The sequence below is a fragment of the Euleptes europaea genome, unplaced genomic scaffold (genome assembly GCF_029931775.1).
Source record: "Euleptes europaea isolate rEulEur1 unplaced genomic scaffold, rEulEur1.hap1 scaffold_119, whole genome shotgun sequence".
NCBI classification, from domain to species: Eukaryota; Metazoa; Chordata; class Lepidosauria; order Squamata; family Sphaerodactylidae; genus Euleptes; species Euleptes europaea.
Genome location: NW_026612076.1, coordinates 23,388 through 38,598, shown reverse-complemented (window position 1 = coordinate 38,598; position 15,211 = coordinate 23,388). Strand labels below are relative to the sequence as shown.

General features: G+C 43.0%; 1 protein-coding gene across 1 annotated transcript in view; it reads right to left on the bottom strand.

The window, feature by feature from the left end:
* Positions 1-5,540: 5,540 nt before the first annotated feature.
* Positions 5,541-15,211, bottom strand: part of LOC130493063 (protein transport protein Sec24D-like) — a gene marked incomplete at its 5' end in the record, with an annotated part of 32,305 nt that continues 22,634 nt past the window's right edge. Inside the window, 4 exons of the mRNA XM_056866840.1 lie at positions 5,541-5,869; positions 6,011-6,100; positions 7,065-7,256; positions 7,928-8,107. Coding sequence (XP_056722818.1) covers positions 5,729-5,869; positions 6,011-6,100; positions 7,065-7,256; positions 7,928-8,107 — 603 coding nt within the window. The remainder of the gene's footprint in view (positions 5,870-6,010; positions 6,101-7,064; positions 7,257-7,927; positions 8,108-15,211) is intronic.

Sequence of the window (15,211 nt, the reverse complement as noted above, 5' to 3'; positions counted from 1 at the left end):
GTCCCACTAATTTCATTGGGAGAGACTGATGTGTGCGTGCTGCACTCCAGTGGGACTGAAGCGTTTGCCTGGATTGCGCCTTAAGTGTGGAGATTGCCAAAGGATTATAAAGAATTTAGTTTTTAGAGTGAGTCTGGGAGCTGTTTACTCCCCCACCCTTAATTTGACTTTTTTTGCTTTTTTTTTGGAATGCTAATCTTGTAGATTGTACACAGTGATATCCGGTCAAATCTTCGTTGTGCTCTGATAACAGTGTTTTAAGAACTGTACCGTGCTCCTAAATCTCTTGTATGTCTGCTCCTGAAAACCAACTTTTAAATGGTAGCAATGGATATTTTTACCATTTTTGACAAACATTATTTTATTGGGTGGTTGCCTTTATTTAAGTTCAGAATGGTTAACTTCCACAACAGAGCTGGCGTTGGCCGCTTTTCACTTTCAGCCTTAAGGTGGCTAACAGTGGCATGAACTTGCAGTTACTTTTTGAAAGTTATTGGGTTTGGGGGATTGTTTTCCATGACACTGATGATCTTGGTTGGTGAGAGAAAATGGTTTATTTTGCCTTTTCTGTATACTGTAAACCACTCTGCTTTTGCTACTATTTATGGTTAAACTGGGATACTTGAAACCTTGATATTTTCAAAGGGCAGTATCCTACTTGCATACCAATAATGAGCAAATTTTGTTCTTAACCAGGTAATAGTAGTAGCAAGTGCTACTTCACCTTGATAGTACAGAGTACTTTGTTTTAGGGATAGCTGCTGCGCCATAAAGCATTTCAAGTAATTTTCCTTGGGAAGGGTTGTCGTGTGGGAAGAGAATGCATTATTACAGTGAGCAGCCTGCACCTTCTGAATAATTTTGTGTAACCTGTGGTCTCCATTTAAATTCGTTTACCTCTAATCTCAATCTCATTTAAAACCACATTGGTCTCCAAAACTAGGCCACATGTTGGAAATCAATGTGTTCAAATAGAGTGTTTAGTTTTGTAAACCTGATGGCAAATGGGGTTGTAGCACAATAGCAAATTGAATAATCCCATTCTGCTATTGGAACCTACACATTTTTCCACTGGTGCAAGATGGGCAAGGGCTGATCTCATTTGATTCCCCTCCTCACTGTGGCCCCACTCCTTGTGGCTTGTGGTCCAGGAGGGTCCCTTGAGCCCTAGCATAACTTTGGGATTAGGGGTCAAATGGGGTCCTTTCTTTCTCTTCAACCAATAGCAGAATGGGATTATTTAATCTGCCATCATTATTAGAAAACAGCATACCAGAACTAGAATTCTGATCACTGGGTTTGGTTAGATGACTCTACTTGGGCACTAGGAACTGTTGTTCATGCAATATTGTAGAGCTAATGGCTTGGAAAATAAAATGCCACAGAAGGCAGATAATATATTTCAGGATCTGTGTCATATCAACTAATAACGATATCTTGGAATTCTTCCAGGTGAACAAGTCATAATGCATTTCCAAGGTGGTCCTTGGTACATGACAAATTGGTTAGCACAATTCTATTCTGATGGAAGAGTTTGCAAATATTGCTTACCATGTAATTCCAATACATTATGCAACATTTACATACCATAAATAATTTCTGCTGTCTCATTCACCTTACCAACCTGGCATCCAATTGTTTTCAATGTTCTACATGTTCTTTTGAGTTTCCATCATCTGTAGGAAAATTATGCCTGATCAATTCTAAGGTGAGTTTTTTGTCTTTCAAGATGAATTAATTTGGTTTGACTTTGTAAATAAAAAAGTGTAAAAATAATTCATCACACAGATAAAATCCAAAAGAAAATAGCAATGTTTGTAATCAGCACAAACAGTATAACTTTACCAGGGAACAATGTGTGTGCATGCATGCACTTATTTTTTCTTAGACTGTTAACAGTGGCTGCATTCATACATCATGAGGTTTGTCTGTGATGCCATGAACATACTTCACTGCTCATGGTCTCACCTTGCCCCTTTATCTTCTTACCCAAATTGGTATATGTCTGTTGAGCCTGTAATGTGCAAAGCAACTTCTACACCAAGTCAGACCATGTTGCCAGCATAATTATTTCGGGACTCAACAATCTGGTGTACACCCAGATCCTGACTAGATAGAGCACTTAAGAATGGAAAACTATAGACAGAGAGAATCTCCAAAGATTCTCCTTTATTCCTCTAACAAGATACAAGGCTAGAAAGATGAAATACAAGGGAAAGCAAAGTTACAGTATGGTAACACAATACTACCCTTGGTGGTTGCCTAATTAGGGAATTTAAGGGGAAGTAAAGAGTGAAAGAAAAATCGTATGTTGCCTCATAGTGAAGGGAAGAGTCAGTTGAGCTGAGATCTAGGGCAGGAGGAAGAGGCTGGTCCGAGGTGAAGGGAAAAACCAAACTGAAGCCAATTAAAAAGGTTTCCTAGGCTTGTGATTGTGTTTCTGGGAGAGGCTGAATGAAGAGAATTCTATAGCCTTCGGTTATTAACCAGCAAACTTTAGTCAATAATGGCCCCATCTTTGATAGAAAACTACTATTACTTTTATCAGTCCCCTGGTAGTTGAGTCAGAGGGTCTTTTGGGGCATGCAAATATAGGGCCCCTGTGGGGGGGGGCTCATTTGCAACAACCCCCTCTTCCTTGTGTGTACAGAGAATGTCCTGGTTTTAGAAGGCTTCAAGTTTTCTCCCGCTGTCTTTATAATCCATATCTCAACAATCCTTCAGATGTTGAAAAGGTAACTATACTTAAAGCTGGAAATGTGATAGTTCTTTGAAAAGAGCGCTGGTAAGGAACCTAGGTATGCTTATTAATGATGTTTGTGTAACAATTGTATATTCCTCTGATGGGCTTAACTTGAAGTGAACGGTTTCATTAATGATTATAGCGACTGAGCTGTTTACCAAAGTCAGTTTGTTTTCCTTTGCTAACCTTATGCCGATGTATACTGTATTAAGAATAACAGTATGTAATGTTTGAGTTATCCATGATCAGTAACTTAAAAAGGGGAATTTGAGAGTCTAATTTGGCCATCAGATTTGTTATCCCTGACAATCACTTGCTATCATGTGTGTGTTCCAAAGGGGATGGTGGGAAGCTGGTGGCAATTAAAGCACATCATTGGCCAGTATCCATGGAAACTATTTAATGAAGTTAAAGTCGCTGTAGGCTTGTCATCTTCAGACAGCAGCTGTCTTCTCTTCTCGTTCATGCCATGTGGCAAATTGCTTTTGAATCTCCATGTTAAAATAAGATTGTGATTTAGCATTGGGATCTGCTGTTCAAAGCAACAAAGTCTAAAATAAAAATCCCCTGGTTTACTGCAAGCCTTTCTGCAGTATCTGTACAGCTACTTGGAACCTCAAGAAGCAAGCTTATAATACCATATGAAGCTCAATCAAATCCTTTTAGAGAAAAAATGCTTTATGAGGAAAGAGATGTAAAGAACCTGATAATATACTTGTCCAAACGGTTACCTTTTAATCTGTGGTTAGTATAATTTATAGTGTGATGTGCGAATTCTATGAAAGTATATTAGTGAACACACTACACTACTGGGTTGAAAACTATAAGAATCATTTTCATGTTTTATTGAGGTACTGTGCTTTGAGTTGATGTTCAAAAGACTTCATATATTAGACCTAGGGGTTTTTTTTGGGTGGGTGTCATGACTACAATTCATCTTGAGATGAAAAGTTTGTAAGTACTGTCAGCTGAGCACCATTCTAGCTCACTACATAAGCAGTTATTGGATGGACAGTAGCAGGAAGACACAACCCTATAGTGATGCTATTGGTTTGGCAAGTTTAGTCTAGCAAATAAATGATTTCACTTGAGAAACACTGTAAACCTGTAAAGATGTCATTTTGTCTTTACTAACAGCTTAACTCCTTCGTAAGAAACAATTTTATTCCTTATTAATTGAAGAAACAACTGATACGTGAAACTTAAGGTACTGTAGTTGGGGTGGGGGTGTTCTTGGGTCAAGTTCATCAGTTAGGTGAGTGATGCCACCTAGTGGACTGGAAGTGAAAGTCTGAGTGTGGCTGTTTTCATCCCTTAATAACTTCAGTTGACAGAGGATGTCCGTGTCCTAAATGAGGTGTAGGCTTCATAAGGGAGATGTAGGTTTCATAAGGCACCACAGTTGGATTCTTAGCTGCCTTAATTTTATAAGCCTCTGTTATTCCCAGTTTTTAAAACTAAAAAGCCACAAATGCTTTAAATTTTTCCTTGTTAGACAAGTCTAGTTATTTCAGTTGCTATAGTACATTTTAGCATCAACATTGTTCACTACCTTGTTGTTCTGTTAATGTATCCTGAAGCCTTACTACAGCCAGATAATTAAAGCATTTAAGGTGGTGTCAGGCATTATATTAGCAAAAGTTAGAGCATTCAGTGTGTCTCTCTCTCACACACACCCCGGTAGCTCTTGGACCTTAACTGTAGGTGGCTGTGTAAAGTAAGGCAGTAGCTTGTGTTTTACAGATTTCCAAAGGGCTCTCATCACAGATGATGGCACTAAGGGTACACATCTGTATGTCGCCCTAGAGTGTGGATTAAAAAGCTGCAGTGAAGTCAGGGGCAGACAACAGAGCGCCAGGTTTGCCAAAAGAAAAATAAAGGGAGGGCTAAAACTCAAAATGCCGAGTTCTTATGAAATTTTCTCAAGATCTCACCAGCCATTTTGGATTGGTGGAGTAGGAAGAAACGGAGGACAGGGAGAACAGGAAAAATGGAGCAAGTGATAGGGAAGAAGAGAATCTCTAGAGGATCTGAGGGTGGGTAAATAGCATGGGAGTGATTGTCCTCTGTTACACTTGTCTCAGTGTTAAGAACTGTATATAAATCTAAAGGTAATTGGAAAGGGATGCTGCTTGACAGGTAGGTGGTGACCGTACAGGTGTTTCCTTCCCAGAAAAAAAGTGTGCTCTGGGCCTGCGTAGTAGGTGTGAGGCAGTATACGCCAAGCAAGTACTCAAAAAACGGGGGCAGGGAAGGAACTACTGTTCTATATCTTTGGCTTAATGCCCAGTGCAGTTGTGCACAGGGATATAGTGTAAAAGTGGTTTGCCTATCTTCTATACAACTATATGTCAGGGGCAAAGAGAAAAGATTATTCATGGCTTCATCTACAGGAGTAGAGGCACTCTATTTGAATCTTCTCTTGATGCCTTAAAGCCCACTTTGGAGGGGGTCAGTCATCTTGTACCACTATAGTGATTAGACTAAATAAAATAAATAATGTTTAGCTGAGAGAAGCCTTATAACTTTCCAGAGGAAAGGCACAAGTGACCACATCAATTTGTCATAATAAATATCAAAAGCAGAGTTGCATAAAACATAATAAAAACAAATGTGTTTTTCAATATAAGAAACACTGAATAAATCAAAACAATCACATGAATAAAAATAACAAATACAATGCTTTGCCATTTATTAAAATCTTTTGAATTAAAATCACATGCTTTGAGCATTGACAGATTCCTAATCTTGCCATAAGAAGCAGCTCACTTCTTTCTAAAGAAGAGTAAGTGCTTCCCCATAGGAGCGATTCCTGAGCCACAGGCTTGCTTATTCTACATAGATAAATGTAGGTGGGCTACAATATGAAAAAGAGTATTAATGTATGAAATTAGAAACTGTACAAATAAAGAAGCACCTTTTGGTGGTTGGTCCTTAAGAACAGTCCCTTTAAACAAATATCAAAATATTAATATTCATTATCCATTAGTTAAGAAGTTGACAGATCTCCTTGTGAACACAGCATAGGAAATCCACATAAGAAGCTCCTCCGTAAACACTCTTGTCTTCAACCAAAAACTGTCTGAAAACCATCTCTGGCTGTTCTCTTTGTTTCACTATCAGGATCTGGAAAGAGAAATTGAGATTTTGCTGTAAACTGAATTTCTGAAGAGTACAAATTGGGTTGGATCCCACCATGAGACAGAAAAAGATAAGTTCCATTTACACCAAACACTGTGGAAGACATCCATTGAAATTATCTTTTACCTTCATGGAATAAGGCGATTTGCTCTGGAGATGATCTATCATGGCCCTCAACTTTGAAGAACAGGGGTTGTCCACTTCAGGAAGTATTGTCTGAATCATTAAAACAAATAAAATCCATGTGCATGTTTAAACGTGAGTAAGGGGAGAGAATCACAGCAGGAGTGGGAGGGAGCAGGCGTGGCTCAGAGGAGAAACATCTGAGGGCATAAGCTCTTTCCCTCACACTGACTTGACCATTGCTCTATCTAGGCCAGCATTATCTTCTTCAGTGGCAGCAACTCTTGGGTAGAAGATATTTCACAATGCCTCCTATTAGACCCTTTTTTAACTGGAGATGCTAGGAATAAAATGGGCCCTTCTGCATGCAAAGCAGGCCAATGGCTCCTCCCAATCTTTAAACTTTAACATGAAAAGTCCACTTGCAGGAAGGGGACATTATTACCCTGGCACCTTGCCAGCAGAGAACAGCACAAAGGCATGAACTCTCGGCCATCTGAGGCTGGGATTTTGACAAGCAGGTGGCAGCCAGCCAACCACCTAGCCCCAGCCACCTGAGACCTCATGCCTGAATTCTACTCGCTGCTGGCAGGGTTCCAAAGTAGTCAGCTCCCTTCCCAAGGATTCTTCGAACTATAAAGGGAAAAAGCCCACAGAGAGTTTAAAGACTGGAAGGGGCTCTTAGAGAATGCCCATCTTCAGATATGCCTTGTCTGAATTAATCCCCCCCCCCCGCCAATGGTTTTTACCTACAAAATGGGGAGGGAATCAGGATTTCAGGGCAACAAACTTGTCCCCACCTGATCAAATGCCATGAAAAGGTACACAATGCTTTCAAAAACTGAACCGTATCCTCCTCAAGCAGAGATTTACTCCTGCCATCTCCCTGAGCTGTTTTGTGAGACCAAACAATCCATATGTTCAAAGCTGAATTTACAAATACAAATGTTCTTAAAAAGCACTGTTCAAGTAGTCAGGTATTTGTTGCAAACGCTGAGAATAAATTGTGAGGCAAGCACACAACTCTCTCTTAACATCACAGCCACTGTATACTTACGGCCTCTGTGCTGACGTGTGCAAAGGAAGGGACATTAAATATCCCCTGGATGAGCTCTGGTGGGGCACTGACTCCCAACCACAAGAACATGTGTATCCCATTGGCCAATAAGAATAACCCTCCTTCAGACAGACGGTCTTCTGAGCAACGAACAGCCGTGGGGAACACATCAGCGTTGACATCCATAGAGTGCTGTGAGAGGAGGGGGCAAAGATTAGGCTGGCCAGTCTCTTTAGAACAGAACCACTGAAAGTAACAGGAAGACAATAGACTGGACCAAGCATCCAAATCTCACATCTCATTTCCCTGGATCACCTTTGACTGAGTAGCTTCATCTAGAAACTGCATGCAGATTGGGCCTGGTCCCACCTAGATTTCTGTGGATGTGGTGGGGGGGGTTTGATGATGCCTCTCTCCTATAGTAGCCCCAAATGCCCCCTGAAATGCTACTCCTTGGGGATGGGAAACCCCCAAGAACAGGTTGTGGAGAATTGGAAGTCTCCCACAGCAAAAACAAAACCCACCCACAGAGATCTAGGAAGGATCCAAGCCACTGCTACTTTATGACCCTATAAACTTAGTTATGGGACTTAAACTAAAAAGCAGCTGTGAGATCTTGCATTTACAGCACTGCAGCCTCAAAGCCAAAGGCTGACACAGTAACTGTAGTGTCATAATCTTATGCGGTGGCTCAATAGAAGGGGGAACTTTTGGGTCTTGAAAGTTACTGGATGCTACAGATATGGGGCGGGCAAAGAAATGGACGTTACCAAGGCATGTAAGAATATGAAATCCTTCGTTCCTGTATGAAAAGATATAATGCAACCTCACTCTCAAATCTTGAAATAAAGCAATGCACTTACAATGGGTAGAAGTTGCGGGTAGAACAAAAGCTGGGTGCCAGCAACATCCATTGCCATGACCAGCTGCCTGTGGAAAGCTCTCTCATCTGTGGAGATCTCTGGCTTGCCTGCCAGCACGCAGCCTTTTAAGAGGCAGTTTATGTAGACTGGAAGCACCTTCATGGAGTCAGGAAGGATAAGCTGAAAGACACAAAGGCCCATGAAACCAAAGGGCTCCATTGCATCAGCATTCCTGCAGGCGACGTTTTCTTTGGGATCTAATCAAGGCAAGCTTTGCTTTCTTCCATTGTGTTGGTTTAACATCGCATGGATTCTATTTCAAAGAGTGTTTTCACACCTGATAAATCTATTTGCCCTTACATCCATTTATAATGTAAACATACTTTGGGCAGAATGTATATTCAGTTTCTCCTCTGCATTTTATGCTGCAATAAAACAACACTCACACACTGTCCAAAAAGTTGTGAGGAATACTCAAAAATTATTATTATTATTTACAAAGTTTATATCCCACCTTTGCCCTCGAAAGGGCCATCAAGGCTGCTAAGAATACTTTTTAGTGCTATGAAAAGAATTCTAGAGGCTCTGGATGCTGGCAGGATTTAGCATTTTAGGTTCACGTCACTTTTACCATCAGTCGGACCTAGACATTAGGAAGAATTTTCTAACAGAGTGGTTCCTCGGTGGAACAGGCTTCCTCGGGAGGTGATAAATGCTCCTCCCTTGGAGGTTTTTAAGCTGAGGTTAGATGGCCATCTGTCAGCAATGCTGATTCTATAGGCAGATCATAAGAGGGAGGGCAACTTGTCTGGGCATGGAGTAGGGGTCACTGGGGGTGTGGGGGGAGGTAGTTGTGAATTTCTTGCATTGTGCAGGGGGTTGGAGTAGATTACCCTGGTAGTCCCTTCCAACTCTGATTCTATGAGTACCTGTCCAAAGTGTTAAGGAGAGTCTTCCTTGGTATCAGAGCTTGAAGAGAAAGAAACAGTGGTATGATTTCAGAATTAGGACACTTGTTGCCCAAAGTAAATTATTTTGTATCTTTGCTTTTTTTTAAAAGAATTTTTATTATTTTCTCATTTAATACCTCATACATGTGTCACTACTCAGTTATAAAAATTAAAGTCTAATAAAATTTCTAATACAAATATAAATGACTCCCCCTTCACTTTCTTCCGTCTGAAAATAAATTGTAATTACTTTTGCTAACACCATAATCCCCATCTATATAAAAAAGTCATCCTTTTCCTGTTTTATCTAATACAAATCTTATGGTATCCTAATTAGCCATTATACAAAATATATACACTGGATTAAATCAAAATTTATCCTTTAAGTTGATCCATCAGAAAATAATTTTCACAATAAGTTCTCCACGCCTCCTTACCCCCTATATAATAATAAAAAGAATTACCTAACATCTCTTTCCATTCGTTAAAAGAATAGTTGTTTTATGTATATAATTTCCAGCAAGGTTTAGCCATTCTTTATTTTAAGCATTAATATTCTAATAAATATCAATTATGATTCACTTTCCATTTAAACCAGTCCCTTTAACCCATTCCCTTTAATCATATCACCAAGGAAGACCCAACTCTTTTATATTAGTCTCTTTGCTTGGAATTTCCAGCGTTTCCTTCTTGCCTCCAATAGCAATAGGCATCGGAAATCATCCTTGGAGGTCATTATTGAAGTCTCTTCTGCATACGGATGGTCTTCATAGTAGATCCAGGTTGTAGTCTGTTCCATCCCACGTTCAAGTAAAGGAATCTTGTCAGCTCCAATTTTCTTGCTTATTAGGTCCTCCAAGCATATGTTAAAGATTTCCTCAGGCAGGTTATAGAGACACAAATCCAAGTCCTTCACTGTCAAATCCATTGTTGGTAGCAGGATTATCGCACTTTGCTTATTGAAATTTCCCATTTCATCGAGTATTTCCTCTGTCTTCTTTCTTGTCATCAAGTGGCAATTCTGTAGAGCCTGTAAGGTCTTCCTCATTTATTTTTTGGACAGGTAACTGGATATCAACATTCATTGTAACAGCCATCCATTCCATCTGCTTTGCCATTTGCTCCTGTTTTTTTAACATTTGTTCATACCATCTAGCAGAAGCCTCATACTGCTGGGCAAACAGATCTTGGATTTTTTCCATTTTCTCCAGGGTGTGGGTAAACTGTTAACTTTTATCAAGCACAATCACTGTGATTTTCTTCAAAGTTTAAAATACCAACGAGTTTTTTGCTGGCCGCTCTAGGTCAACAGTCACAGGAAACAGGAAGTCAGCCAGAAATGAAGACCTTTCGTCTTCCCCTTTTTGTAGTTTTTAGTATAAGCCTTTTATTGGATGCACCGGGGGAGTTTCTGGTCATGCTTAGTTCTGTACTTTCCTTCTGCAGAGCCGACAGGCATTTCAGTTTTGAGTACGTAGCAGGCTGATCTTCCTAACCCGGAAAAGGTATTGTGACCAAGGGAGGGGTTTAGTGCTCCTTTTCCCTCAAACGTCACAGAGTCCAATTGGTATTTGTCACATCCATCAAAAAGTCAATTGTTTAGTCTACCCAAATTTATAACTTCTTTACAGCTTTATCCAATGTCTTATCTCAGCCAGTCAGTTTTTTGATGGGGTGGGGGAGAATGCGAAGTTCCCAATTATTTCTAACAGCCAGGCTGCTCTTCTATTCCCGGTAAAAGCGAGAATACTCACATAGACTTGTTACTCACATAGACTTCAGATAGTGAGGTATTTGTTCGTTAATTAGTTGATAAGTTGGTAATAGGTGGTGGAGATCGAGCCTTGATTACTTACCGTGAAGGCTCCTTCTGCTCTGAGAATCGAAGGGCATCTATGATTGGGTGTTTCGGCTTCGCTTGCTTCGGGAGGCAGGACCTTAAAAACTTTCACTCCCACTTCCTGTCTCCTGGGAAACGCCCCCCTTCTTCTCCAGTTCAAAACTTTCCGAGAAGCTAATGGGCTCAAATATAAGTCCCCCAGGAAGGTAGTACTTAGAAAAAACAGGTTATGAACAACAAGCAATAACAAGGAGAAAGAACATCTGCAGATATAAGTCATGGTATAACATAATAACGGAAGACAGAGAGGTAAGTAACAGAACTAACAAAGTACTGTCTAACGTTAAACTACTCTTACTAGGAATCAACTGATGCAGGACGTCTGGGCGGGGAGATGCCCTTCGTATCTCAGAGCAGAAGGAGCCTTCACGGTAAGTAATCAAGGCTCGTTCTTGCTCTGAGAGAGAAGGGCATCTATGATTGGGACATACCAGAGCTGTCCCCTAAAGGGTGGGCTTAGACGTCCTGTAGTACGCTCTGAAGGACGTGCCTACCGAAGGCAGCATCCGCTAAAGCATACAGATTTAACTTATAGTGCCTAACAAACGTGGATATGGAGGACCACGTTGCAGCCTTGCATATTTCTTCTAAGGGGGCCCTACGGTCAAAGACTGTAGAAGTGGCCGCGCTCCTGACTGAATGGGCCGTGATTCTTGAAGGGACCGTTAGGTTACTGTGTGCGTAAGCCTGAGAAATGCACTTCGTAATGGCTCTGCTAATAGCTGCCCGTGACATGGCTTTCCCTTTGTTGGGCGGGGAGAGATTGATAAAAAGAGCATCAGAAGTCCTACAGGGACCTGTGCGTCTAATGTAGATTCGTAAGGCACGCCTCAGATCTAGGGAATGCCATTCTTTCTCTTTTAATGTTTTTGGATGAGGACAAAAGGAAGGCAAAACTATTTCCTGTTCCCTATGGAACCTAGAATTAATTTTTGGGCAGAAGGAAGGGTCAGGCCTAAGGACTACCTTATCCGCGTGGAAGGTACACAGGCCCGGTCTGACCGACAGGCACTAAGCTCTGAGACCCGTCGGGCTGATGTCACTGCCGTTAGAAATAGTGTCTTCATGCAGAGCCAAGTGAGATCCACTTGGCACAGAGGTTCAAAAGGGGCTTTAGTTAAGGCCGTTAGGACTGTGTGCAAACTCCACGTCGGAAACCTATGGACGACAGGCGGAGAAATTAATGCTACACCCCTCAAAAAGGCCTGGACGTGAGGATGTCTGGCAATTGGGAAACCTGAGATCTTGGGAACTATGGTGGCAATGGCGGCGAGCTGCTGGCGTAGTGTGGAAACCTTCAGCCCCTGCTTATGCCCATCCTGTAGAAAGGCTAGAATATCTGACACACGTGGTTTTAGCGGGTTGACATGTTTACGACGGCTCCATCTGGCAAAGGCTTTCCAGGAAGAATTATATATTCTGATTGTCGAAGGTCTCCGAGATGCTAAAATGGTATCCGTAATCTCTGGAGAGTAGCCTAAGCCTAGGAACCTGTCCCTTTCAATGCCCAGGCGGTCAGCTTGTACCATCCTGGATCGGGGTGAAGGATCGGACCTTGATGCAGATCTTCCCTGTCCGGTAGTCTCCAAGGCTCCTGGGTGGACAATTCTCTCAGGACTGGAAACCAAGGCTGACGTGACCAATAAGGAGCAACAAGGATCACCGACGCCCGTAGACCTCGTATGCAGCGTAACACTCGTGGAATTAAGGGTAGCAGGGGAAAGGCATAGAGGAGCTCTCTCGGCCACGGGGACACCAGTGCGTCGGTCTGTTCCGCTCCGCTCTGCTTGTATCTGGAGTAGAACCTGGGAAGTTGATGGTTTCCGCGTGCTGCGAACAGATCTACCTTTGGATGACCGAATCGTAGGGAGATCTGGTGGAATACTTCTTGATGGAGAGACCACTCTGCTTCGCTCAGGGTTTCCCTGCTGAGCCAGTCCGCTTGCACGTTCAAGGTCCCTTGAATGTGTTCTGCTGCGATGGAGGATAGGTTGGTTTCGGCCCAGAGCATCAACCGTCTGGCTTCCCTGCTGAGGACCACCGAGCGGGACCCCCCCTGTTTGTTGATGTGAGCCTTGACGGCCACATTGTCTGTCCTGACCAGGAGGTCCACGCCCCGGATCTGTGTCTGAAAGAATTTCAAGGCCTTTAGGACGGCTCTAGTCTCTAGGGCATTGATATGAAGTTTCTTTTCTCTGGAGTTCCATACTCCCTGGGCTGGCTGACCGAGGAGAGTGGCATCTGTAAAAATCTCCGTCGGTATGGGCCTGATGAAAGGGAGTCCCCTGGATAGGTTGTTGGGCTCCGACCACCAGATGAGACTGGACTTGACTTGTTGTGTAACAACAAGGAGTTTGTCCCGTTTTCGAGTGATATCCGTTTGCTAAGACTTGAGGAAATCCTGAAGAGGTCTTGCATGCAGTCTGGCCCACCGCACAGATTGGATGCATGCTATCATCATGCCTTGGAGTTTGGCCAGAAGCATTAGCCGAGATGATTTGGCAGCGATCATCTTCTTGGATAAGTCGCATATTTTGCAGATCTTGTCCTCTGGCAAGATGAGAAGGTTGGTGGAGGTACTGATGTAAACTCCCAGATGTCGAATGTGCTGTGATGGAATCAACTGACTCTTCTCGAAGTTTGTCAGGAAGCCATGCTCTGCCAGTATCTGCAGGACTATAGTTGTGTGTTCTTGACTCTGGCGTTCTGAAGAAGCACAAATCAAGAGATCGTCCAGATAGGGATGAAGCCTTATGCCTCTCTCGTGAGCCAAGGCCACCAAGGTTATCATCACCTTGGAGAACACTCGCGGGGCCGAGGTGAGACCAAACGTGAGGGCTGTGAACTGGAAGTGAAGATTTTGAAACTGAAAGCGCAAATATCTGCGGTGTGAAGGGTGAATCGGGATGTGAAGATACGCTTCCCTGAGATCCACTGAGGTGAGGAAGTCCCCTGGTCTGAGGGCCTCTGAGATCGACTTCAGAGTCTCCATGCGGAACTTTTTTCGATAGATGAATTTGTTTAGAAACTTTAAATCGAGAATGGCTCGCCAGTTGCCGTCCCTTTTTGGCACTGTAAAGAAGATAGAGTAGACTCCGGAACTTCTCTCCAGCGGAGGGACTTCTTCTATGGCGCAGATGTCCAGAAGGTGACGAATGGCCGCTGATGTTCTGAGCCGTTTCTCTTTGTTCATGGGATGTGGAAAAGGCACCACACAGTCTGGAGGATTCCTGAAAAATTCTATTTGATAGCCCTGTGTCACTATTTTCAAAACCCAGGGGTCTGGAAGGGAGGAGGACCAATGTTCCTGGAAAAACTTGAGCCTGCCCCCCACAGGCTGCAGAAGAGCGTCATTGTTTGGGCTGACGTGGGGCTTTGTCCCCTCTATCCGACTGATTATTGGGGAAGCGGGAGGACCTGGAGAAGCGACCTCCCCTACGAAAGGACCCACGCTGTGAATTCCACTGGCCTCTTTTATTGTCAGGTCTGTAACGTGACAGGGTATGAAAGGACCGAAAGGGAGTCTGGCTGTGATATTTGTAATCTTTGCTTAGGACCTTGGGGAGGGCCTTCTTTTTATCTTTGGTTTCAACTAAGATAGATTCTAAGGATTCCCCAAACAACTTGCCACCTTGATACGGGTAGCCCATCAAAACGATTTTGGACCAGTGTCCAACTTGCCAAGGGCGGATCCACATGGCCCTCCTAGCCGCCACTGAAGTGGCCAAGGCTCTAGCGGAAAAGACCATGGAATCCAATGAGGAATCGGCCAGGAAGGAAACTGCTTTAAGTATCCTTGACACCCCCTCAAGAGCGTTCCTATCGTGTTCGGGTATAAGCTGGGCTAACTTCCTGACCCAAACAATAGCTGCCCTAGAGACTAAGGCTGAAGAGATGGACACACTGGTAGCTAGCGCTGAGGCTTCATGTGAACGTTTGCAGGCTAGATCAACCTTGCGATCCACAGGATCTCTAATCATTACATGGCCCTCTTCCGTAGCCAAGTCTGCAGAGTGCAGGGCTGAAACAGGGGATTCAACTGTGGGAACCCGAAGTAGTTCAGCTGAAGTAGTTGCCAAGTTGTAAAACTTTTTGGTGAATTGAGGGGCCCTTCCCCCCCCCCCAGAGGCTTAGCCCATTCGGTCTTAACTAGCCCAGTGAAATAATCTGGAACAGGGATGAATTTGGAAGGTGAGTCATTCATATGAAAAAATTCCCTTGAGCCTTTCCCTTTGCCAGTAGGGGGAGTTGCGGCCTCCTCTGATAGATCTAAGGCTGCCAGGGTTTTAGTCAGAAGAGAGGGAAAATCCTCAGCATTAAAAATTCTGTTCTGCTTATTTTCTGCCCCCTCTTCCTCTTCACTAGAAGAGAATTCGCCTTCCTCTCTCTCCCTTCCTTCGTCATCTGAGGAAAAGGGAGAGGTATTGGGTTCCT